Here is a 26,977-nt window from a genome sequence, read left to right on the forward strand (position 1 = left end):
TTCAATCGGTGACGTCACACGCTCTGAGACCTTGAAGGAGTTGTTCCCCTTGCGGAGGTCTTTGAAGCGATATAGGTAGTGATGCGTCGTGGGAGGCAGTTGTTGAGGTGCTCAGAGGGGTCCTTGGTTCAAGCCCAGTATGGTGCAAAGAGAGGGACGGAAGCAACATTGTTACACACGCAATACAACTGCTATGTGCTTATGTATCTATATGGACTCAAACCTCTTCAACATCAGCTCTGCGGATGGAACCACATTTGTTGACAAACCACTGAATATCTCATATCAGACTTAAAACCATTGAAACCAGGTAGATCGACTGAACTAGGGCAGGTATTGTAGGCTACCGTGTGTATCTGACGCTGAGGTGGAACAAAGTAGTGTTTAGTCGGTAGAAACCCAGGTCAAAAACAGGCCTGATTATCCCCTCACAAAACTTTTACAGCCTGGCTAATGATTCATTAATAGTTCACTCTCACACCACAGTCTAAAATCTTTCTTTCCAGTAAAACTGTAGGTGATTAAACAGAAATAAGACGTAAGGCTATACTGGATACTCACAGAGGACAGACTTATAAACAAAACAATACAGTCTACTGATTCGTGAAATATTTCAGGTTACTACTAGTTTATTGAAACGTTTGCAGTCAAACGCACACACTTAAACCATCATGAATCATCATTAAAAACATAGGTGCTGGGCTATTAAAGAATACCAGTATAGAACAAGAAGGCCGCACACTGTTAAAGCTCCCAATTCGACGACTTATTGAGAACGTTTCGATCCGAAAAACGGATCATCCTCTCATATTCTGTTTATACTATAGTAATAAGCTTTCTACCACTTACAGCACAATCAATTCTCAAATAAAATCAGCGTTGAGCTCTGATGCAATATCCTGTGCAGTTCCTACCATAGTTCCTGGCACAAGTGGGCTTGACTCCCTGCGAAATCTGATCCTGCATTTGGCCCTTTAAAGGAATAAGGGATGCATTTAGGGACTGGAGAATCGGGATCCACGGCACGGTGACACAGTCCCCTGAACTCTCTCAGTCTCTCTACGTGCATGAGAGACACGGACAACCGGGGTTATACCGGACGATACTACAGCATGAAACGTTGAAAGAAGAGGAATAAGTAGGCTAGGAATACAGTCAGAGAGTGAGTGTTAATTGCAGCGTGATGTGATTTACCAGGGCGAGTTTACTAGGCTACGTGAAGCAAGAGGGAGCGAGAGGGAGCGGACTGACTGCAGGACTACAAAGTCACAAGGTGAGAGGTACTGGTGTTAGAAATAGGTCCGCTAGAAGCAGCAACGCGTAAATTGTTGTCTATTTCCGATTGTAGCATACTGCTCATCCGCTTTAATTTATGCTCTCTGACAGGGACCTACAGTAGTTATTACTAGTTTGCGCTATTATAGTCTTACTATTCGTTTTACATCGTTAGAAGAGAAATGCAACACGAGTTTAGGATTGAGCATTGATACTTTGCTATAGACGTTTTCATGGTGGTTTATAGTCCAGTGTGTGTGTGTGTGTGTGTGTGTGTGTGTGTGTGTGTGTGTGTGTGTGTGTGTGTGTGTGTGTGGCACACCTGTGCGTTGCTTGTGACCATTCTTGGACAATATCACACCAGCAATGTAACTTTGACGTCATCCTCTTGGCATGCAAGAAGAAGATATACAGAATATGATGTTTTTATGCAATAAACATACAAACTTTTGCAGTTTCTGTGTGTGTGGGCGCATGCATGTTTGCGTGTTTGTGTTGTGGAGTGTTTTGATGTGTATCTCTCTCCAGCTAGCCAACTGTCTGTGTATCACATTCACATCCATAATAATGGTCATACTAATGAATACATGTATACCTAAACAGCCCAGGTGTTATCCAAGGGCAGCAGGGACAGTGGCCTACCATCTGTCCTGTACTGCCACTTCCACACTAAATGCATTCGGTTGGGTGTTGGCAATTCAGCTTTTTCCACCATCAGAATTGGATCATGTGGTATGTACAGTACAGTAGCATCTATTTGATCGGAGTGGTAAATCATAGTCTTATTTATGACATGGGTATTAACCATGACGGTATTTCATCTCTTTCCTCCTTTTCTTTCTAACTCTAAATATGTAGGCTGCAGTCGGTACAGACAGAATCCCAAGCATGGCAGATGTGCACTTATTAGGCCAGTTCAGACTCCACACCTAGTTCCCCGTGTTGTGCTTTTGATCGAGGACCTGTGTTAAGGCATGCGCTGCTATATGCCTCTACCCTACTGTATGTCCGAGCTGGGGATTACGTTTACACTGCTGCAACATTTTCACCACAGCACAGTCCTGCTCCCTCCTCTCCTGTAGTTAGTCATGCATTGTTGAGGGGAGACAGGATTGTGTGTGTGTGTTTTCCGCTATGGGACAGCAATGCCCTGGTCTGTATTTACGGCAGAGACTGATAATGAGTGTGGTCAGTTTACAGAGAGCCTGTCATTAGACTACCCTGCTTGCACACTCAGCTTCCTATAGAGGTAGGGAGGGAGAAGAGGGGGCGAGGAGAGAGGGGTGGGGGAGAGGTGGAGAGGAGGAGAGAGGTGGAGAGGAGAGAATGAGGAGAGGGCAGGAGAGGAGGAGGGCAAGGAGAGGTGGAGAGGAGGGGGAATAGAGGAGGAGAGAAGGACAAGGGGAGAGGTAGTGAGGAGGGGGAAGGAGAAGAGAGGAAAGGGGAGGAGAGGTGGAGAAGAGAGAAGATAAGGAGGAGAGGAGAGAGAAGGAGGAAAGTAGAGGAGGAGGAAAGAGGGGGAGGATAGAAGAAAGGAGGGGAGGAGATGAGAGGTGGAGTGGAGAGGGAAGGAGGAGTGGAGTGGAGGAGGGAAGGAGGAGAGAAGAGGTGGAGAGGATAATGGAAAGGACAGGAAGGAGATGGGAGGTGGAGTGGAGAGGAGAGAAGAGAAGAGGAGTGGAGAGTGGTGGAGAGGAGAGAAGGAGGAGATGGGAAGTGGAAAGGATATGAGAAGAGGAGAGGGGAGGAGAAGAGAGGAGAGGAGGGGCGGAGAGAAAAGGAGGAGAGGAGCGGAGATGAGGAGAAAGGTGGAGAGGAGAGAAGGAGGAGAGGAGAGGAGGGGAATAGAAGAGAGGAGAGGAGGAGAGAGAAGGACAGGAGGAGAAGAAAGGGGGAGAGAGGGGAGGAGAGGAGAAGAGGGGAGGAGAGGAGGAGAGAAGATTGGACGAGAAGAGGGGATAGGAAGAAAGGGGGGTCCTACATTGGCTCTTAGGTGCCCCTGCACATGCCAGTCTTTGAATGTACAGCTGTTACAGACCCTTGAGCTGCATAATGTGTATAAAGCTGTATTCATAAAACCACTAAAGTTGGGGTTTGGACAGTATACCATGTAGAGGTCGACCGATTATGATTTTTCAACGCTGATACTGATACCAATTATTGGAGGACCAAAAAAGCCGATACCGATTAATCGGCCAATACTTATTTATTTATTTGTAATATAAATAAGAATTACAACAATACTGAATGAACACTTATTTGAACTTAATATAATACATCAATCAAATCAATTTAGCCTCAAATAAATAATGAAACATATTCAATTTGGTTTAAATAATGCAAAAACAAAGTGTTGGAGAAGAAAGTAAAAGTGCAAGGAACGTTTCAGTTCCTTGCTCAAAACATAAGAACATATGAAAGCTGGTGGTTCCTTTTAACATGAGTCTTCAATATACCCAGGTAAGAAGTTTTAGGTTGTAGTTATTATAGGAATTATAGGACTATTTCCCTCTATACCATTTGTATTTCATTAACCTTTGACTATTGGATGTTCTTATAGGCAGTTTAGTATTGCCAGTGTAACAGTATAGCTTCCGTCCCTCTCCTCGCTCCTCCCTGGGCTCGAACCAGCAACACAACGGCAACAGCCACCATCAAATCAGCGTTACCCATGCAGAGCAAGGGAAACAACTACTAGAAGGCTCAGAGCGAGTGACTTTTGAAACGCTGTTAGCGCGCGCTAACTAGCTAGCCATTTCACTTCGGTTACACCAGCCTCATCTCGGGAGTTGATAGGCTTGAAGTCATAAACAGCTCAATGCTTGAAGCAAAACGAAGAGCTGCCGGCAAAACGCATGAAAGTACTTTTTGAATGACTGTTTACGCGCCTGCTTCTGCCTACCACCACTCAGTCAGATACTTAGATACTTGTATGCTCGTATGTCCAGTCAGATTATACGCAACACAGGACACGCTAGATAATATCTAGTAATATCATCAACCATGTGTAGTTAACTAGTGATTATGATTGATTGTTTTTATAAGATAAGTTTAATGCTAGCTAGCAACTTACCTTGGCTTACTGCATTCGCGTAACAGGCAGTCTCCTCGTGGAGTGCAACTAGAGAGAGGCAGGTCGTTATTGCGTTGGACTTAACTGTAAGGTTGCAAGATTGGATCCCCCGAGCTGGCAAGGTGAAAATCTGTCGTTCTGCCCCTGAACAAGGCAGTTAACCCACTGTTCCTAGGCCGTCATTGAAAATAAGAATGTGTTCTTAACTGACTTGCCTAGTTAAATAAAGGTATAAAAAAAAAGAATAACAATACAATTTAAAAATCAGCAAATCGGTATCCAAAAATACCGATTTCCGATTGTTATGAAAACTTGAAATCGGCCCTAATTAATCAGCCATTCCGATTAACCGGTCGACCTCTAATACCATGTTCACTTCACCGTAAAGTTGCACGCTTCTGTTTAGACGTCTAGAGTAAAAGGCTGGTCATTTAAATCTCTATAGCTTAGTGTTTATTTTGTTTCCAATAACAAACCTCTTTAAGAACACACTCAAAAACAAAGTAAGGAAACCCCATAAAAGGTGTGTGTGTATGTGTAATCTTTCCCTTCTGCTTGCTAATCTAAATGGAATACTGTAGCTACTTTGGTGGTAAAGTGAGGCACTGAGACCAAAACATTGAGTCATAGTTTTAAACAAGAGTGTATGTGTGTGTGTGTGTGTGTGTGCATGTGTGTGGGGGGGGAGGGGGGGCTCTGTCCTAGATAGTTATGTGAACCAGACAGGAAGACCATACTGGATATATCTATGTAATGTAACCTGTCCCTGACCACTCCACATCTATAAACATAACTCTCTCCTTGTGTTGTTTTCTGTCTCTTTTTCTCTATTACACACACACACGCACACACACACACAAATTTAGACACTTGGTCCTCCCTGATCTGAGTCATTCTGGTTAAAAGACAGTGGGGATTTGAAATGTCTACTGGGATGATATCATCCCATCATCGGTCCAATCACCTAATCTATTACATCACCCCAGCTGCATGCTCAGCACTGTGTATGCATGTGTGTGTGTGTGTGTTTGTGTGTGACAGTGAGAGAGAGAGAGAGAGAGAGTGGGTGTGGGTGTGTGTGTGAGTGTGTGTGTGTGTGACAGTGAGAGAGAGAGAGGGAGAGAGAGAGTGGGTGTGGGTGTGTGTGTGCATGCGCTTACCAGTGTTGAAGAGATATGGCTGGCTGGGGAGTGTGTGTTTGAAATGGTTCATTGAAGAGGTAGTGGTTGAGTATATGATCAACTAGCAAGCTCTCTATGCACTAAAGACCAACACAAGCCCTCCGACCCAACACACACACACACACACACACATTGTCCAAAATGTTTAAGCAGTGAGTTAGCCACGTCAATTTTTGCACATAGCTCATCATGCTCAGATTATTACATTTACATTACATTTAAGTCATTTAGCAGACGCTCTTATCCAGAGCGACTTACAAATTGGTGCGTTCACCTTAAGACATCCAGTGGAACAGCCACTTTACAATAGTGCATCTAAATCTTTTAAGGGGGGATGAGAAGGATTACTTTATCCTATCATAGGTATTCCTGAAAGAGGTGGGGTTTCAGGTGTCTCCGGAAGGTGGTGATTGACTCCGCTGTCCTGGCGTCGTGGGGGAGTTTGTTCCACCATTGGGGGGCCAGAGCAGCGAACAGTTTTGACTGGGCTGCGCGGGAACTGTACTTCCTCAGTGGTAGGGAGGCGAGCAGGCCAGAGGTGGATGAACGCAGTGCCCTTGTTTGGGTGTAGGGCCTGATCAGAGCCTGGAGGTACTGAGGTGCCGTTCCCCTCACAGCTCCGTAGGCGATTATTGCCAAACATTTCAGTCAATAGCCATTGTCATGGAGCCAGACGTTTTCAGAGTTACTGAGTCAGTGTAGCTCATATGTAGATTACATGTACACTGCCGGTTTGGGGTCACTTAGAAATGTCCTTGTTTTTGAAAAGAAAAGCACATTTCTTTGTCCGTTAAAATAACATCAAATTGGTCAGAAATGCAGTGTTGACATTGTTCCTTTTTGTAAATGACTATTGTAGCTGGAAACGGCTGATTTTTTATGGAATATTTACATAGGCGTACAGAGGCCCATTATCAGCAACCATCACTCCTGTGTTCCAATGGCACGTTGTGTTAGCTAATCCAAGTTTATCATTTTGGATACAAATACTTACAAATACTTAGGTGTCTGGTTAGACTGTAAACTCTACTTCCAGACCCATATCAAACATCTCCAATCCAAAGTTAAATCTAGAATTGGCTTCCTATTTCGCAACAAAGCATCCTTCACTCATGCTGCCAAACATACCCTTGTAAAACTGACCATCCTACCAATCCTCGACTTTGAGGATGTCATTTACAAAATAGTCTCCAATACCCTACTCAACAAATTGGATGCAGTCTATCACAGTGCAATCCGTTTTGTCACCAAAGCCCCATATACTACCCACCATTGCGACCTGTACGCTCTCTTTGGCTGGCCCTCGCTTCATACTCGTCGCCAAACCCACTGGCTCCATGTCATCTACAAGACCCTGCTAGGTAAAGTCCCCCCTTATCTCAGCTTGCTGGTCACCATAGCATCTCCCACCTGTAGCACACGCTCCAGCAGGTATATCTCTCTAGTCACCCCCAAAACCAATTCTTTCTTTGGCCGCCTCTCCTTCCAGTTCTCTGCTGCCAATGACTGGAACGAACTACAAAAATCTCTGAAATTGGAAACACTTATCTCCCTCACTAGCTTTAAGCACCAACTGTCAGAGCAGCTCACAGATTACTGCACCTGTACATAGCCCACCTATAATTTAGCCCAAACAACTACCTCTTTCCCAACTGTATTTAATTAATTTATTTATTTTGCTCCTTTGCACCCCATTATTTTTATTTCTACTTTGCACATTCTTCCATTGCAAAACTACCATTCCAGTGTTTTACTTGCTATATTGTAATTACTTTGCCACCATGGCCTTTTTTGCCTTTACCTCCCTTCTCACCTCATTTGCTCACATTGTATATAGACTTGTTTATACGGTATTATTGACTGTATGTTTGTTCTACTCCATGTGTAACTCTGTGTCGTTGTATGTGTCGAACTGCTTTGCTTTATCTTGGCCAGGTCGCAATTGTAAATGAGAACTTGTTCTCAACTTGCCTACCTGGTTAAATAAAGGTGAAATAAAAATAAAATAAATAAAAATTAAAAATAAACATTTTAAAAGGCTAATTGATCATTAGAAAACCCTTTTGCAATTATGTTAGCACAGCTGAAAACTGTGGGCTGATTAAAGAAGCCTTCTAAGGCAGAGTTGCAAAGAAAAGGCCATATCTCAGACTGGCCAATAAAAATAAAAGATTAGGATGGGCAAAAGAACACTGGACAGAGGAACTCTGCCTAGAAGGCCAGCATCCCGGAGTCGCCTCTTCATTGTTGACGTTGAGACTGGTGTTTTGCGGGTACTATTTAATGAAGCTGCCATTTGAGGACTTGTGAGGCATCTGTTTCCCAACTAGACACTCTAATGTACTTGTCCTCTTGCTCAGTTGTGCACCGGGGCCTCCCACTCCTCTTTCTATTCTGGTTAGAGCCAGTTTGCGCTGTTCTGTGAAGGGAGTAGTACACAGCGTTGTACGAGATCTTCAGTTTCTTGCCAATTTCTCGCATGGAATAGCCTTCATTTCTCAGAACAAGAATAGACTGACGAGTTTAGAAGAAATTTATTTGTTTCTGGCCATTTTAAGCCTGTAATTGAACCCACAAATGTTGATGCTCCAGACACTCAACTAGTCTAAAGAAGGCTAGTTTTATTGCTTCTTTAATCAGAACAACAATTTTCAGCTGTGCTAACATAATTGCAAAAGGGTTTTCTAATGATCAATTAGCCTTTTTAAAATGATAAACTTGGATTAGCTAACACAACGTGCCATTGGAACACAGTGATGGTTGCTGAAAATGGGCATCTGTACGCCTATGTAGATATTCCATTAGAAATCAGACGTTTCCAGCTACAATGGTCATTTACAACGTTAACAATGTCTACACTGTATTTCAGATCAATTTGATGTCATTTTAATTGACAAAAAATGTGCTTTTCTTTCAAAAACAAGGACATTTCTAAGGGAACCCAAACCTTTGAATGGTAGTGTATATCTTGGTTCCAGCGAACTGCTTGCAGCAGAGTTTTAGTCCAGTATCCCCCAGATAACTAGTGTTTTCTCAACTCAGTAGGTGTTTCAAGGTCTCCTAGCTGGAGAAGAAGGGAGTAGAGGAAGGAAGACCCAAAGAAGGCCTAGACAGGGACCAAGGGAGGCAAGGCCCAGGGAGGGAAGGCCCAGTGAGGGAAGGCTCAGGGAGGGAACACCCAGGGAGGGAACGCCCAGAAAGGGAAGGCCCCAGCCCAGGCTCCTTGCAGCAAGAGGAGAGGAGAGGGGACCAACCCTGGCCCACTCTCTCCCCCCTATGTTAAACAAGCATGCAGTGCTAAAGGAGCTACATTAATTGTTCCATGGAGAATTAGCATGGTCGTGCTGAAAGTGTTTAACCAGCAAATGGTTTGTTTGCACCCATTAGCTAGCGTACTGGTGGAGGTGGCCTGGCCTGGGCTTACCATAGCAGGGATGTTTTGGCCTGGTCTGGTCTAGCCTGAATGGACTAGCAGGGCCTACCATACCAGGGTTGGCCTGGTTTGGCCATAGCTAGCTGGGCCTACCGTAGCAGGCCAGCTCTATGCTAGGCTGGCAGGGTCTAGCATGGCTGTCTGCTTTCACTCCTGCTGACCTCTCCTCCCTGACACACCGTGTTTCCCTTTGCCTGGCTGGTTCTCCTAAACCTCCAGAGAGATCCATCCAGCACTCGACCAGGGTCTAGGCCTTGTGGTGGGCCAGAGGAACCTCTGGATATATGGCTTCTGTAATTAGCCTGCTAGCCGGTGCTAACCCTACACTTATGAGCAGGCTAATTGCAGAGAGTACAGAGAGAACTGGCTCAGTTTCAGCAGCCATCTGTTTGTCTGGCCGGCAGGCTGGTTAGCTAAGTAGCTGGTTGTCTATCTGTTTGTCTGGCTCTCTGGCTGGCTGACTGGATGGCTTCTCATCTGTCCGTCTGTCTGTCTGAGTCTGTCTTTATGAGTTACACATTCAACACTTTGCTATCATTACTATAATCAACTTTTCCCCCATTGAATTCCCGCTTGAGCCTTTATGAATAAAGATGCTAGAGTGTCCGTCTGGCCATAGAAAAAATTAGAACTAGTCAAATCATTTTATTTGTCACATGCTTCACAAACAACAGGTGTGGACTAATGTCATGCCCTGGTCTAAGTATTTTGTGTTTTCTTCATGTATTGGGTCAGGCCAGGGTGTGGCATAGAGTTTTTGTATTGTGGTGTGTTTTGTCTTGGGATTTTGGAATGTGTGTATAGTGGGATTGTAGCTTAGTGGGGTGTTCTAGGAGAGTCTATGGCTGTCTGAAGTGGTTCTCAATCAGAGGCAGGTGTTTACCGTTGTCTCTGATTGGGAACCATATTTAGGCAGCCATATTCTTTGGTTGTATTGTGGGTGATTGTCCTGTGTGTCTTGATGTCCTGGTTAGAGGTTAGTAGACACTTGTATAGGCTGTTTTCGGTTTTCGTTTTGTAGTGTTAGTGTTTTGTTGTGTGTTACGTTTGTTTATTAAAGATGAATCACAATAGACACGCTGCAGTTTGGTCCGACTCTCCTTCACCATTAGAAAGCCGTTACAACTAACAGTGAAATGCTTACTTACGGGCCCTTCCCGACAATGCGGAAAGAAAAAAAAATAGCAAAATAGTCAAACAAACAAATAAGGCTAAATAATAACACAAGGAATGAGTACACAATGAGTAACGATAACTTTGCTGTATACACGGGGTATCAGTGCCGAGTTGATGTGCAGGGGTACGACGCAGTCGAGGTAGATATGTATGTTGAACGCTGAGCTCTAGTCGATGAACAGCATTCTCACGTAGGTGTTCCTTTTGTCCAGGTGGGGAAAGGGCAGTGTGGAGTGCATTAGAGACTGCGTCATCTGGGGACCTTTTGGGGCGGTATGCGAATTGGAGTGGGTCCAGGGTGTCTGGGATGATGGTGTTGATGTGAGCCATGACCAGCCTTTCAAAGCCTTTCATGGCTACAGACGTGAGTGCTACGGGGCGATAGTCTTTTAGACAGGTTGCCTGGGCATAACGGGATTTCTTTCAAGTGTCCGGATTAGTGTCCCACTCCTTGAAAGTGGCAGCTCTAGCCTTGAGCTGAGTGGGGATGTTGCCTTGTAATCCATGGCTTCTGGTTGGGATATGTACATAGGGTCAATGTGGGGAGAATGGGGACTGATCTGGTAAACTCCTCAATGCCATCGGATGAAGCCCGGAACATATTGGAGTGGGTCCAGGGTGTCTGGGATGATGGTGTTGATGTGAGCCATGACCAGCCTTTCAAAGCCTTTCATGGCTACAGACGTGAGTGCTACGGGCGATAGTCTTTTAGACAGGTTGCCTAACGGGATTTCTTTCAAGTGTCCGGATTAGTGTCCCACTCCTTGAAAGTGGCAGCTCTAGCCTTGAGCTGTGGGGATGTTGCCTTGTAATCCATGGCTTCTGGTTGGGATATGTCCATAGGGTCAATGTGGGGAGAATGTCGTCGGTGTACCTATTAATGAAGCCGGAGACTGATCTGGTAAACTCCTCAATGCCATCGGATGAAGCCCGGAACATATTCCAGTCTGTGCTAGCGAAACAGTCCTGTGGCTCAGTGTCCGCTTCATCAGACCACTTTCATATTGAGCGCGTCACTGGTGCTTCCTGTTTGAGTTTTTGATTGTAAGCAGGAATCAGCAGGATACAGTTATGGTCAGATTTACCAAATGGAGGGAGAGGGAGAGCTTTGTATGTATGTGGAGTAAAGTTGTTCTAGAGTTTTTTCACCTTTAATTGCACAGGTGACGTGCTTGTAGAAACACTATTGTACCGGCCTGGATCCCGTTTCACTCCTGCCCTGTAATTAAGAAGGGATTGCCTTGGTCTGGCTGGGGAGAGCTGGGAGTGGGGGTGGAATACAGGCCTTGCATGGCCAGGCTGCGCTAGGCCTTGGCAGCACATATACTAAAGCTATGGAGATCTTGGTGTGGGACTGACACTGGGGGTGGGGCACAGGGACTGGGTTACGAGGCATTAGGTCATTTAGTTAAAAAAGCACGGCCCGGGCCTGCTGTGTGTAGAGCTAAAGACAGTTTGAGGTTCAAAGAGGAAGCTTTTATTTAACCGTCATAATGAAGTCATCGCTGAGAGGTGAGTGTTTGCTTTTCTCACATTGCCCCACTGAGTCACAGGAAGTGAAGTGAGGATGAGTTGTAAAGGTGAAACTATTTCCATAAGATCTTCAGAGGGGTTTCACATGATTTTGCTTAGCAAAAGATGCTGTATCTTAATTTGATCATCCTATTGTTGCAGGGATTTTTCTGTACAGAAAGGAAATGCAAGCTTGTATTGTATTCAAAGTTTAAAAAGGCTTCTAAAGTTTGTAATTTCCACTTTAAAATGTCAGACTGGATTAACTCTTACAAATCATTTATTTACTTGAATGTCAATATAATATAATTCAATATAATCCACGTAAAAATAATGTCCTGTTCAGTGTTGTGATTAGTTACTTGAAAGTAACATATTACATATTTCTAGTTAATGCGTGACATTAAAACATGACTTTGTGTGGAAAGTAACACGCTATATTACTAGTTCTATTACTTTGAGTTACTTTCATGAAAATATGTGGATTGTTTGAGGGAGCAAGGCGAGCCACACACACACACATACCAAAGATAGACTACTTACTAACTCACCCAATGATGCGTTGCTCACGCACCAGAGATGACGATGTGCTCGTGCCAAAAACCTCTCTCTCTCTCTTGTTAAACAATGCTGTTGGCTCAATATGCCTATTTGGAAGTTGATAGGATATTTTGGAACAGACAGATTAGATTGTTCTATTTTCAGCAGGGGAGCTATTTGCTTTCCAACTTGTTCTTTTTCCCCGCGATTGTATTTGAAATATTGTGAAGGCCTGTTTTGGCTGCATGCTGTTCACTCAGGGCTGGGCGGCATTCTGTATTTTACTATATACTGGTGTAGCAATATTGATGTTACACAGGAAACGGAAACCAGTTGTTACTTACTTCATTCATGTGCTGGCTGACAACATGCCTAGTAAAGTAAAGTTTGCTTAACTATATATCTTTGTCTGTCGTGACGACAACACAAAGCATATTGAAACATGGTGGCAGCGGTTCTCAAAAGAACCTGGATCTCATCGATGTAAATGAAGAATACATCCCAGGCGGCAGTTTGAAAAAGTGCATCTTTTACAGGATTGTCACCGTGCCGAACGTCTACGTTAGCTGGCTATCGTGAGAGACTCTGTGCTAAAAGCTAGCTGGCTATTGGACACAAGCAGATTCGTGAGTAGCCAACGTTCCATTCTACCAGTAAATCGCCATGGAAAATGCACTGAAACCTCTAGACTTTGATGATTGTATTGTATTGTGATTTAGCACTGACCTGGAAAAGATGGAAAGAGGAATTCAATTTGTACATGGCTCTTACAATGAGAGAAAAACCCGAGGACTACAAAGTGAAGCTACTGTATTATCTCATTGGGGGAAAAGGCAGAGAGATTTGTGAGACCCTATGTGTGGGCATTACAAAAGACAATCTCTCTCTGTTGAGGAAGTAATTGCATTACTGGATGCAGTTTGTGATCCCACGAAAAATGAAACAATTGACAGAGATAGTTTTTCATGCGAAGTCAGGGCCAAGATGAGAGTTTAGATAAATAGCTCACTGAATCGAGGACTCTAGTGGCCACCTGCAACGTTGGAGTAATCACAGTCTCTCTTATCAGGGACAGGATTGAGTGTGGCACGTGTGACCCACACTTAAGAGAGCTCTTCCTCAGAGAGACTGATCTCAGTTTAGAGAAATGCATACAGATTGGAGGAGCTGAAGGACTGCCCAGACGGAGAGCTAAAGTCATAAATGTACAGGGCCCTGTAGCAGTGCATGCAGTAACACAGAAAGAGAGACCGAGAGGGAGAGGAGACCCTACAGAGGGACAGAGCATTATACAATGGAGAGCATATGGACAGAAATGTAAATCCTGTGGAAAAAACAATCACTTCTCTACGGTTTGCAAAAGGGTAGGGACCAGCAAGAGAAACAATAGTCCTGGCAATGGAAAATGCATCAGCTGACTCAGAGAGCGTTGACGATGTTCTGTGCATCACACTAGGGCCAAAGTCAGAGAGCATCAACGTGGTGCAGGAGAAAACCACAGACCCCAATGCAGCTCTCTTTGCAACCATGCTGGTCAACAAAAAGTCAGTCAGATTCCAGCTAGATTGTGGTGCTAGTTGTAATGTTATCCCTGCAAACCTCATAAAAGCCAGTCACCTAGAGCCCTGCAGTCGGGTATTGGTGATGTACAACAAGTGTACTCTGACGCCACTGGGGCAGTGCGCACTTAAAGCGATCAATCCACCCAATAAGAAAACCTACCGAGTGGAGTTCATGGTAGTCAACAAGAATGTGCACAGGCCCATTCTAGGCAGTAAGGCTATCCAGGCAATGGAGTTGATTACTGTGCAGCATCACAACATCCTGGGCATCGAGAAAAGAACAGGATCCTGGACTAAAGAGCCAATTAAACAGGACTACTCTGATGTATTCCAGGAAGTGGATGAGCGAGTGGAGCCCGTCCAGCTGCCAAAGAGAAGAGTGCCAGTAGCACTATATAAACCACTCAAAGAGGAGCTCAGTGGTCTAGAGAAAAGAAGGATGATTAAAGCAGTTGAAAAAAGCATAGATTGGATTAGCAGCCTGATTGTAGTGAAGAAACCGCCTGGAAAACTAAGAGTGTGTATTGATCCGAAACCTCTCAACAAGGCGCTCAAGGGGAGCCATTACCCACTTCTCACTATTGAAGACACGCTGCCAGATCTGAACAGGGCACGCGTGTTCTCTGTTTGTCATGTAAAGAAAAAACGGATTTTGGCATGTGGAACTGGAGGAGGAATCCAGCTATCTCACCACGTTCTCTACTCCCATGGGACGCGACAGGTGTCTGCGCCTGCCAAGTGAACCAGCCATCAGACCAGATCTTTCAGGCGAAGTTGACATCCTGATTGTGGGACAAGGAGACAACGATGGAGAGGCGACTCTGGACCATGACAAAAACCTGAAAATGCTCCTGGACAGATGCAGGAAGCTCAATATCAAGCTGAATCCGGAGAAGCTGCAGCTCAGCCTGAAGGAAGTGCCCTACATTGGCCACCTGCTAACATCGGAGGAGTTGAAAGTGGACCCAGGAAAAGTGACAGCCATCAAACAGATGCCTAGGCCTACAGATGTGCAGGGGATGCAGCTCTTCCTGGGCATGGTAAATTACCTAGCCAAGTTCTGCAGCCATGCCACGGAGCTCTGTGAGCCACTGCGACAGCTAACACTCAAGGACTCACTGTGGGAGTCGTCAGAGAGACATGAGCAAGCTTTCAATAAAATCAGGGATACCATTGCACAGACCCCTGTGCTGAAATAGTACAACCCAACAGAGCAGCTACAACCAATAGCATACGCCTGCAGAGCCCTGACAGACTGAAAAAGGGTATGCACAGATAGAGAAGGAGCTGCTTGCAGAGCCCTGACAGAGACTGATAAAGGGTATGCACAGATAGAGAAGGAGCTGCTTACAGAGCCCTGACAGAGACTGAAAAAGGGTATGCACAGATAGAGAAGGAGCTGCTTGCAGAGCCCTGACAGAGACTGAAAAAGGGTATGCACAGATAGAGAAGGAGCTGCTTGCAGAGCCCTGACAGAGACTGAAAAAGGGTATGCACAGATAGAGAAGGAGCTGCTTGCAGAGCCCTGACAGAAACTGATAAAGGGTATGCACAGATAGAGAAGGAGCTGCTTGCAGAGCCCTGACAGAGACTGAAAAAGGGTATGCACAGATGGAGAAGGAGCTGCTTGCAGAGCCCAGACAGAGACTGAAAAAGGGTATGCACAGATAGAGAAGGAGCTGCTTGCAGAGCCCTGACAGACTGAAAAGGGGTATGCACAGATAGAGAAGGAGCTGCTTGCAGAGCCCTGACAGACTGAAAAAGGGTATGCACAGATAGAGAAGGAGCTGCTTGCAGTGGTGTTTGGTATGAAGAGGTTCCACCAGTTCACACATGGACAAACTGTGGATGTGGAGTCAGATCACAAGACCTCTAGAGAGCATCATGACAAAGCCTCTCCATAGCGCACCAAAAAGACTACAACGCATGCTCATGAGGCTCCAAAACTACGAGGTCAGTCTCCGATACATTCCAGGAAAACATGTGGTGCTGGCCGAGACCCTGAGCAGGGCGTACCTCACAGAACAAGCCAACAGAGGCCCTGTGGAGGTCGAAGTGGAATCAATTAATATGATACACTACCTCCCTTTGTCAAGCGAGAGACGAAAGCACACCCAGAGAGCCACTGAGCTGGACCGGGAGCTCCAGACACTGAATAAATGTGATCCTGCAGGAGTGGCCTGAAGTGAATAGCCATGTACCCTTGGAAGTAGCCATGTATTTTCACAACAGAGATGAGCTGAGTGTGCAAAATTGCGTTAATCTTCAGAGGTGAGCGAGTCGTTGTGCCTACTGCCCTCAGGTCAGAGATAATGCCGAGAATCCATTCGTCACACATAGGAAAAGAGGGATGTCTGAGAAGAGTGTGTCTACTGGCCAGGGATGAATGCACAGCGGAGAACATTTACATTTACATTTACATTTAAGTCATTTAGCAGACGCTCTTATCCAGAGCGACTTACAAATTGGTGCATTCACCTTATGACCTCCAGTGGAACAGTAGTGCATCTAAATCTTTTCAGGGGAGGGGGTGAGAGGGATTACTTTATCCTATCCTAGGTATTCCTTAAAGAGGTGGGGTTTCAGGTGTCTCCGGAAGGTGGTGATTGACTCCGCTGTCCTGGCGTCGTGAGGGAGTTTGTTCCACCATTGGGGGGCCAGAGCAGCGAACAGTTTTGACTGGGCTGAGCGGGAACTGTACTTCCTCAGTGGTAGGGAGGCGAGCAGGCCAGAGGTGGATGAACGCAGTGCCCTTGTTTGGGTGTAGGGCCTGATCAGAGCCTGGAGGTACTGAGGTGCCGTTCCCTCACAGCTCCGTAGGCAAGCACCATGGTCTTGTAGCGGATGCGAGCTTCAACTGGAAGCCAGTGGAGGAGCGGAGGAGCGGGGTGACGTGAGAGAACTTGGGAAGGTTGAACACCAGACGGGCTGCGGCGTTCTGGATGAGTTGTAGGGGTTTAATGGCACAGGCAGGGAGCCCAGCCAACAGCGAGTTGCAGTAATCCAGACGGGAGATGACAAGTGCCTGGATTAGGACCTGCGCCGCTTCCTGTGTGAGGCAGGGTCGTACTCTGCGGATGTTGTAGAGCATGAACCTACAGGAACGGGCCACCGCCTTGATGTTAGTTGAGAACGACAGGGTGTTGTCCAGGATCACGCCAAGGTTCTTAGCGCTCTGGGAGGAGGACACAATGGAGTTGTCAACCGTGATGGCGAGATCATGGAACGGGCAGTCCTTCCCCGGGAGGAAGAGCAGCTCCCGTCTTGCCGAGGTTCAGCTTGAGGTGGTGATCCGTCATCCACACTGATATGTCTGCCAGACATGCAGAGATGCGATTCGCCACCTGGTCATCAGAAGGGGGAAAGGAGAAGATTAATTGTGTGTCGTCTGCATAGCAATGATAGGAGAGACCATGTGAGGTTATGACAGAGCCAAGTGACTTGGTGTATAGCGAGAATAGGAGAGGGCCTAGAACAGAGCCCTGGGGGACACCAGTGGTGAGAGCACGTGGTGTGGAGACGGATTCTCGCCACGCCACCTGGTAGGAGCGACCTGTCAGGTAGGACGCAATCCAGCGTGGGCCGCGCCGGAGATGCCCAACTCGGAGAGGGTGGAGAGGAGGATCTGATGGTTCACAGTATCGAAGGCAGCCGATAGGTCTAGAAGGATGAGAGCAGAGGAGAGAGAGTTAGCTTTAGCAGTGCGGAGCGCCTCCGTGATACAGAGAAGAGCAGTCTCAGTTGAATGACTAGTCTTGAAACCTGACTGATTTGGATCAAGAAGGTCATTCTGAGAGAGATAGCGGGAGAGCTGGCCAAGGACGGCACGTTCAAGAGTTTTGGAGAGAAAAGAAAGAAGGGATACTGGTCTGTAGTTGTTGACATCGGAGGGATCGAGTGTAGGTTTTTTCAGAAGGGGTGCAACTCTCGCTCATAAATGGCACAATGTAGCACCTGCACTGCATGAGGTATGAAGCAGCGGCAAGACACGTTGAGGCCACACCAAGCACCAGAGCGGGAAAAATAGGGACCGACCTGTTCCAGTTCAACGAGAGAGACGACATGGTCACAGTTGATTATCTCTCCAACTTCTGGGAAGTGGGCCATTTGGAGAACACGCAGTTGAAAACGGTCATTCGAAAACTGAAGACACATCTTTGCACGCTATGGGATACCTGACATCCTTTACTCAGACAATGGTCCCCAGTACTCGTCAGACGAGTTACAAAGTTTCAGCAAGGCTTGGGACTTTACACACAAAACATCGTCTCCAGGATACCATCAAAGTAATGGGAAAGTGGAATCGGCAGTGAAAACAGCCGAAAAACTGATGGCAAAAGCAAAGAGAGCAGGTGCTGACCCATACCTGGCCCTGCTGGATCACAGAAATAACCCCGTCACAAGGAACAGATGGCAGCCCTGTAATGGTGCTCATGGGAAGACGTACAAAGACTACTTACAATGAGTGAAGAGCAGAGAAATAGAGGAGGATTTCCCCACTGTTGAGGAGCCTGGCACAGAGCCAGTAAACGGAGCACCAGCTGACGCCCAGCAGGGTGCTGAACACAACCTAGAGGTGAACGCTGCACCTCAACAAGAAGATCCAAACATCTCAGGTCAAGCACCTCCTGATGTAATCAACACTCCCCACGCAAGGTCTGGTAGGGCCATCCGAAGACCTGTACATCTGAAAGAATTTGTGTGAAGGTAAAAAATGGTAATAATTAATAGACAGTCAGAGACAGTAAACAAACATTCCAGTTTACATAAACATTCCAGTTTATTGCAGACATGGACTTACAATCCAAAGTTAGGTGGAGTCTCCCCTTGTTGTAAAAAAAAGGAAAAAAAGAGAACATGTAGCAATGTTGATGTTACTCATATTGATGTTACACAGGAAACGGAAACCAGTTGTTACTTACTTCATTCATGTGCTGGTTGACAACATGCCTAGTAAAGTTTGCTTAACTATCTATCTTTGTCTGTCGTGACTACAACACAAAGCATATTGAAACAACCGGTATTTATGCACGGACCGGTTTGGGTTTTTACTTTACCTTCTACAATGGCATTTTAATGTTTGGTTTGTTAAATGTAATGCGCCGTGTTTAACGTCCATATTTATAGTTTACACCGCTACTTGAGTCATCCCTCTCCGCTCTCTCTCTCTCCATGCCGCTTTCCACACAGACCTAACCCCGCCCCCGTCACTCAAGGAGCACGTTTGTTGTTGCTTGACAACGAGACACTTGCGTTCAGTCTGCATGGTCAATGCAGCACATGCAACAATGTTGATGACAACGATGCTGTTTCTACTTTGATCCTAATATAAATCCACAGACATTCTATAATTACAATATTTGTTTGTGTTTCTTACATCTGCAAACAGCTAGTTTGTATCTTCTTTGCAAGTTAAGCTAAATCGTGTTAGCCACTAATGCTAATCGCTAGTTAGCTGGCTAGCATGTTGTTTGTGCAACAGTATCTTCTAAATCAAAGAGCAATAGGCAAAGCATGATTATGTTGCCTATATGAATGAAGATTTAATATAGCCAAAGATTATAGGGTCCACTGATCATCACCTTGGTTCCTACCCTGTCACAATAACTCGTCCATGGCATTTTCATTCGTTGTCATGTCAAACAGCACTATATTCAAAGTGCCCACTATTAGTTAACTAACTATAGAATTATAATAAACATTCTATTTCCACGATTCCAAAAGTTCAAATCGCAATTGCAACATTTGGTTAAAAATAAGGCCTCGTATCTTTGCCCATATCGTGGCAGTGTGGAAATGATCTCAAATGAGTGCAGGAAATGCAGAAATTGCCCTAGCAAAACCTGCTTGAAAGTAACAGCACTCACTGTTGCCCCAAGTGTCTGGTTTTCACATCATCTCCCAATGTCCTCAGACATGGATGGACGGCGAATACTGACTTGTACCACGGGTGATCTAGCTGTACCCCCAACACTAGTCCTGCAGTATTATTAAGAAGCTCCATCTGTAGCTATCTGCTCATCCATTCCTGTGGCTTGACGCTTGATATCTCTTTGTGTGAGAGACGTGGTGTTATGTGTTGTGTCTGCTTAATACTGTTTAATATGCATTTGTAATGTTGTGTGTGTGTGTGTTACAGTTTTTTTCGATTGCTAAACGACAGTGGGCACAACTGGAGTCACATGTGCAAAACTCTAACTACAGTCTGCACTACCAACAGTCACCTGAGCTAAACAGTTCACATCACCTGCAAAACTCATTCCAAGCAACACAACTCTTAACACATGGCTCAAAACACGCTCAGTGCAGCCAAACACTATGCACAACCCTCACTGAGATAACACACTGTCACTCAGAACACACTGAGAGTAAAAACACTAGCATCAAACACCAATACAGAAAATACAAACTTTTCATCTTTACAGTTTGAACAATTTCAGTGACTTCATACAAAGTCATATTTTCTTCAAAGAAAAGACTGACATTCTTTCACATGATTTATTACATTTTTTAGAACATAACAATTCTTTAAGGTAAATGAAAATGAGCAGTTTGCTTCAATAGTCTGTAGTAATTTACGGAATTACAGTAATGAGAAAAAAAAGGTAGAAACTAAAAGTACATACTGTAATTCGAACAAATAATCGAGGGGCTAATCCTGCCTCTCTCTAGCATCAGGCCACAGGTTTTCTTCAACATCACATCTAATGTTTTCTCTTGCCATGCACCTGGGGAAGAACCTTCTGGAGTGCCTTATCCATCCCTGGCAGTCCTCTGGACTCGTGTCCTCACATCCGGCACGCATGGCTTCCAAAAGAGACAATTGGTCATGTGGGTGGTGACCAAACACTTTCCACCTCCAGGCAGAGAAAAACTCCTCTATTGGGTTGAGGAAGGGTGAATATGCAGGCAGGTACAAAATCATAAATCTGTGATGTGCTGCAAACCAATCTGTGACAGCTGCAGAGTGGTGAAAAGCAACGTTATCGCAAACTATGACAAAAACTTGGGGGTTTCTTACTGGCTCCCCCTGTTCTGCTGGCACTAGCTGAGCATAGAGCTGTTCTAGGAAAGCTATAAGCCTTTCTGTGTTGTATGGGCCAATGAGTGGTGTGTTGAGAAGCAAACCATCATTGGCCATTGCAGCACACATGGTGATATTTCCCCCCCTTTGGCCTGGAACCTCCACAGTGGCCCTTTGACCTATAACATTCCTTCCTCTGCGCCGTGTTTTGGCAAGGTTAAATCCAGCTTCATCGATAAATACAAATGAATGTGGTCTTTCCAGTGCTTCCACCTCCATTACTCTCTGAAAAACAGTAAGTGCACAGTTTTACTGTAGAAATGCTAGTGTTTTTTTTTACTGTAAATATTTTGTATAGCTGTGTACGTAACCTCAGACGTCTTACCTGGACATATTGGTATCTTTGCTCTTTTACCCGTTCACTGTTTCTCTCGAACGGTACAGTGTATAACTGTTTCATTGTAACTTGGTGTTTCTTTAGGACTCGAGCAATAGTTGTTGTGCTGACAGAATTAACATTTTCAAATATATCATTATCAGCCAGCACTCTATCTTGAATCTCCCACAGTTTTATTGCATTGTTGACAACAACCATGTCAACAATAGCATTTTCCTGTTGGGGGCAGCCTTTGGGTCCTGTAAAATATATTTTACAGTCAAACTTACTGTAATATATATCTGTGTAAGAAAATTCGCATTACAGATGCCACTGTGGATCTTTGCAGATTGGGTTGCACCCTCAACCCTGCCTCTCTCAATGAGAGACCATGGTTCACGACATGGTCTATAAGTGTAGCCCTTATTTCATCTGAAATAACAGCTCTTTGTCTTCTTTGTCTTCCTCCACGCATCCGCCCTCTCCCTGCCACCCTTCTCCCTCCACGAACCCATCTTCCTTGTTCCATTTCCAAAATGAGTCTTTCTGAGCTCTACCTATATATACTGTAACATGTGTGTGTGTTCACTAACAAGTCTAAAACAAGACACCTGCTTAGCCTTTCAGCTGAAATTGCAATCAGCAGTGTTTGAAAGGCACAAGGCTGAAATCTATTCCGTTTTGAATGTGTGGTTCACAGTTTTGACAGCAGTGTGTTAGCATTTGAACAAAGTGCTGTAAATCCACAGTGTTGTGCAGGTTGTGGTTAAAGTCATGGGATAAGTGTGTAGAGTTTTGAAAACTGTGTTCAAGCAATGAAAAACGAACTAGAGTTTGGTCCACATGAACTGCTGCTGTGCAGACTGTAGTTAGAGTTTTGCACATGTGACTCCAGTTGTGTCCACTGTCGTTTAGCAATCGAAAAAAAACTGTAATCACTGTGTGTTGTTTGGCAGGTCCGGGTCAGTCGGTCGGCTACCAGTCTGCGAGTTCTGTCGGTCAGCGGTCAAGATGGCGGACGTCTTGGAGAGCGGCGGGGCGGGAGCAGGCTCTGTAGGAGGAGCCGGCAGCGTGGATTGGCAGAAGCATTGCGTTGCCTTGGAGATGCAGCTGCTCAGGTTCCGTCTGCAGGCGGGGAAGATCCGAGAGCTGCTGGCTGAGAAGGTGAGAGAGGGGGGCATCATGGGTAATGTAGTATATCCACCATCACGTGCCGTTGCTACTTTGTACTGTCTAAGGCAGTGTTTCTTTATCCTGGCCAAAATAGGTGCCCATTTTGTTTTTGCCCTAGCACTAGACCTGATTCTACTAATCAACACATCATCAAACCTTTGATTAGTAGAATCAGCTGTGTAGTGCTAGGGCAAAAACAAACTGTGCACTTAGCTGTATTTGAGTTCCCAAGACCAGGATAAAGAAACGCTGGTCTGATGGAAAAGAACAAACAGTTGTACCCAAATCTACATGATTTTGTCATCACATAACATAAAGTACCGGATGATGTTTCCCACCCACGGGGCAGCCTTGCCAGTGTGTGTTTTGACCTGACATTGATTTGTTGTGCATGAATGAACTGTACTATGTCCAAAATGCACCGTTTGTTTACCATTATACAGCCAACAGACACAGACCGTGTGGGATCTGGTTATGCTATGATGATGATCATTTGTGTTGATTTAGTAGAACCGGCTGGTTCAAGAACATTTTCTTTGAGTATTCCTCCTTGGCCAGTTGCCACACTGACACAAAAGACTACCTGTGAATGAACACCTACAACCTCCCTCCTCCTATCCCTCTGTCTCTCCCTTTGGTGCTTTTGTCGTCCTCTAGACTCTGTCATGCTGCATTGACCTCTGTGTTGCAACAAATGGTTAACTGTCTGTTCCTTGTCTGTTCCAAACAGCCCTGCATGAAAGCAAGTAAACTGCTGACTTGTGTGAATGAGTGCCTGAGGGAAAAGGTGTGTGTGTGTGTGTGTGTGTGTGTGTGTGTGTGTGTGTGTGCGTGTGTGTGTGGTTTGTGCTGTGTGTGTGTGGGTATCAGGGAGGCTGCTGAGGGGAGGACGGCTCATAAGAACGGCTTGAACGGAACAAATGAAATGGCATTAAACGCATGGAAACCATGTATTTGATACCATTCCACTGACTCTGCTCCAGCCATTACCACGAGCCCGTCCTCCCCAATGAAGGTGCCACCAACCTCCTGCGTAAGTGTTCTGAGAAAGTTCCTTAGAAAATCCTTCCAGGAACAGTATAGCAACATTTACGAGGGATAGTTCTTTACATTTTTAATTGTAACATGAAACAAACATTTTCCTTGCTTGTTTCAAAACATTCTAATAATGTTCAGAGTATGTCAAAAAAGGGCTAACCAAGAAAAACTTCCAAAAACACTAATTCAAGGCAAAACATTGTTGGAGCAACAAAAAAGGCAGAGATCATTTATTATTTGCTCACTTGCTTAGTGTTCGGAGTAACGTTGTTCTTAAGCAACCTTTTGAAAGTCATTTTGCTCTGGGACTGCTTCTTGCTAGCTGTAAGGGAGTATAAAACCAAGTATATTTGCATTGTTTTGGTAAGGAGGACTGTCATTTTAAGTTTCAGCCCTTATCCTCCTGCTGCTGTAGGTCAGTCAGCCGGATGTTTACAGGGCAAATTTAGGATTAATGATAAGATCATAAAGTCTCTCTGTTGCCCAGTGGCCTCTGTAGGGTTTACTTTTCTGTCTCTTGTCAACCTATCAGCCCTCTACCTTCACTCTCTGTGTGTGTGTGTGTGTGTGTGTGTGTGTGTGTGTGTGTGTGTGTGTGTGTGTGTGTGTGTGTGTGTGTGTGTGTGTGTGTGTGTGTGTGTGTGTGTGTGTGCGTGTTAATCACTGTGTGTTGAGTGGCAGGTCAGACGGTCGGTTACCAGTCTGCGAGTTCTGTCTGTCTGTCGGTGTCGCGTGTGTGTGGCAGGGGTGTGAGGCAATCATTCCAAACAGCAATAACATGGCCGATTAGCACTCAACACCCTCCCCTTCCCCAGAGAGAACACACTCAGCAACAACACAGACACCATCCGTGTGTGTGTGTGTGTGTGTGTGTGTGTGCGTAAAATATGCCTCGTTTGCTCTTTATAGAAGAGCTGTTTTCCATTAGTGATGGGTTGGCTACAGTAAGTAAACACTAGACATGTGGACTTAGGAAGAAATTCATGTAACTATGAATGTCTTCCTAATGGCCCTAAGAAGTGGAGACGTGCTCTATCATGTGATGCAGGTCAATGGTCACCCCAGAGAGGAAGTCTATAGAAGGCAAAAGGCTACTGGCTCTGAGTGCACTGCACATATAAACATGATTTGTTGGGTTAGTTTGTTGATTTTATAGTACTGGAACCAAACGTGTGGAGCCTAAAAACATAGGATGAGGATAGTGCAAGGGAGACTAGAAGCTGTGTTCTCCAACCAAATTAGGTCTCACTGGACTTTGGGAAGAAACCGGAAATAAGCTTTTGGACTGGAAGATTAGAGAGAAAGGACTCTTTCTCTGTTTCTCCCACCCATCTTCCCTTTGTCTATCTCTCCTCATGTAACATGTTGACCTCTGGATGTCCACTTAATGATTGAGCCAACATTTCACTAAACCATCAACAGTAACAATGGCTCTCACTAACCATTAACAGCCATATCACTGGGTTAATGATTATACTGTAGTCAGTTGCAGCTGAAACACCGAGGTAGATGGATGTTGGAGTTTGGCAAAGAACAGCCTGCGCTTTCTCTCTCTCTCTCTCTCTCTGGTATTAAGACAATATAGTATAAGTTGCAGGTATGGCTAACCTACAGACCAGCAGCAGCTTTCTGAGGGTCTACAAAAAAGGTGTAGAATGCAGGCATACATTCATGGGAGTATTCTTAGATGTGTGTTTACTGCTAGCTGCATTTCCAGGGTCCTCTTTCAAATACTCGTTTCGATGTCTCACTATGGGATTCCCTGATAGGCGGATCACTACAGGAGGAACCAATCACACAACTCCTGTCAGGGAGACAGACCGGGTTGAGTGGCAAAGCGGCGAGTCCTTCCCTGCCAGTCGCCCCACCGCTGGTTATTCTCGCTCTCTTTCTCAAAAGCCTGTGATTGCGGCTCGCAATTCGGGGCATTCCTGCATGTGGCAATACCACCTACTGTACTGGAGCGCCCGCGCCCCCGCCCCTGCCTGTGTACTGGAGGCCTAGATTAAAAATGGACCACTATAAGTATGAAGAGGGGTTCCTGCAGGTGCAGGAATTCCTACAGAAGGGTGCATGAACCTTTTACTTTTTAGTTTTGGTCCACCAGCTTCAAACAGCTGTAAAAAAAATATATATATTTTTTTGTATTTGAAAATATATTTCACAGCGATTTAGATGTTACAATGATTCCCTACACTAATCAGTGCTTGTTTTCTCACATAAACTGAAATTGAGCAAACAGTATAGAATTTTTGCAACCAGAAAGGGACCGAGCGATTTCCACTAGAAGAAGTCAGAACAGCTTTCCCATTTTGACAGATGCAGCTCCGGCGGGAGAAATCAATAGGCAAATATCTCGATACTGTGAAACACTATCATTTCACTATTACTGCAGACACTTCATATATATATATTTTTTTAACATTTTCAGAAATTCCAAAGCAAAAATTATATGTTGTACCTTTAAACATACAAAAAAGGCTAGTGAAATTGCCAGCTTGTCTCAATGACTTAGCATGAGTTTAGGTTAGCATGCTAATCGATTAGCATGCACCCCAGCCTGGATATTTTTGTCAGTTAAACATGATGAACTGAATACATTATGTACAGTATATTAACGCATCATTATCAAATATTGTAATGAGGAAACATTTGAGAAGTGAATGGCCAACATATTCACTCCAAAACAGGAGTTGATTTTCTCTCAACTCAGCTCAAAAACATCTGCCATGTTTTCCAAAATATTTTAGAATGGCAGACTCATCACTTGACCAATATCTGTTCTCTGATTGGAAGATTCCAAAAAATTGCCCACTAGGTGGCACTGCCGATCAAAATTGCTCAGTTTTATGGAAAAATGTTGCAGCAACCATTGCCGCAAGGCCAGCTAAACCACCAAACTAGCTTTTCTACCTAGCCAGACTGTAAAAATGCTAGCTCTCCTCTCTCATTTAGTTCAACCCACTTTCCCTCGTGACGTGTTGAGTAGACTGACTGACCTAGCTTCACAGCTCGACTGTCAAGAGCAACGCTTTGTTCATTGAGAGACAAAGAAAGCACATGCTTTCTCCAGCTGGCATTGTGCTAATTAGCTAGGTTTTTAGCTTTTTTTTTTGCTTTTTCCTTTCTCCTCTTTCTCTACGTTCACTTGTTTGTGTTAACTAGACCGACCGGTTTAGCCTCACTGCATTACGTTCATGAGAGAATATCAGCCCAAAGTCGAACAATGCAACCATTTAGGGATGCAGGATGGGTAACAGTGGTTTTGACCGCGGACCAACCCAATCGTTCAAAATGTAACAAGTAGATTTGGGTGTCAGGAAAAATGTAAAAAGTGCATTATTTTCTTTTGGAATGTAGTGGAGTAAAAGTAAAAGTTGTTAAGAATATAAATAGTTATGTAAAGTGCAGATTACCTAAAAAACTACTTAAGAAGTACTTTAAATTATTTTGCTTTACACAACTGGAGGAAGCTCATGTTCCGTATGCTTACGCTTAACATGCTGTCTCACTCTGTTCGTCCAGGCAGCTGGTTCACTTCAGTCGACATACAGGACGCTTATTTTCACATTAGCATTCTACCAGCACACAGGACGCTTCTCAGGTTTTCCTTT

General features: G+C 44.8%; 1 protein-coding gene across 2 annotated transcripts in view; it reads left to right on the forward strand.

The window, feature by feature from the left end:
• The first annotated feature begins 978 nt into the window (after nt 1-978).
• plekhh1 (pleckstrin homology domain containing, family H (with MyTH4 domain) member 1) overlaps nt 979-26,977 on the forward strand; it is a 71,587-nt gene continuing 45,588 nt past the window's right edge. The window contains exons 1-2 of one of the 2 annotated variants that reach the window (XM_029687644.2): nt 979-1,273; nt 22,109-22,316. In XM_029687644.2, coding sequence (XP_029543504.1) covers nt 22,164-22,316 — 153 coding nt within the window. In that variant the 5' untranslated portion in view covers nt 979-1,273; nt 22,109-22,163. The remainder of the gene's footprint in view (nt 1,274-22,108; nt 22,317-26,977) is intronic. The other variant, XM_029687643.2, reaches the window with a different exon arrangement.

This window comes from Oncorhynchus nerka, linkage group LG18, assembly GCF_034236695.1.
Source record: "Oncorhynchus nerka isolate Pitt River linkage group LG18, Oner_Uvic_2.0, whole genome shotgun sequence".
NCBI classification, from domain to species: domain Eukaryota; kingdom Metazoa; phylum Chordata; class Actinopteri; order Salmoniformes; family Salmonidae; genus Oncorhynchus; species Oncorhynchus nerka.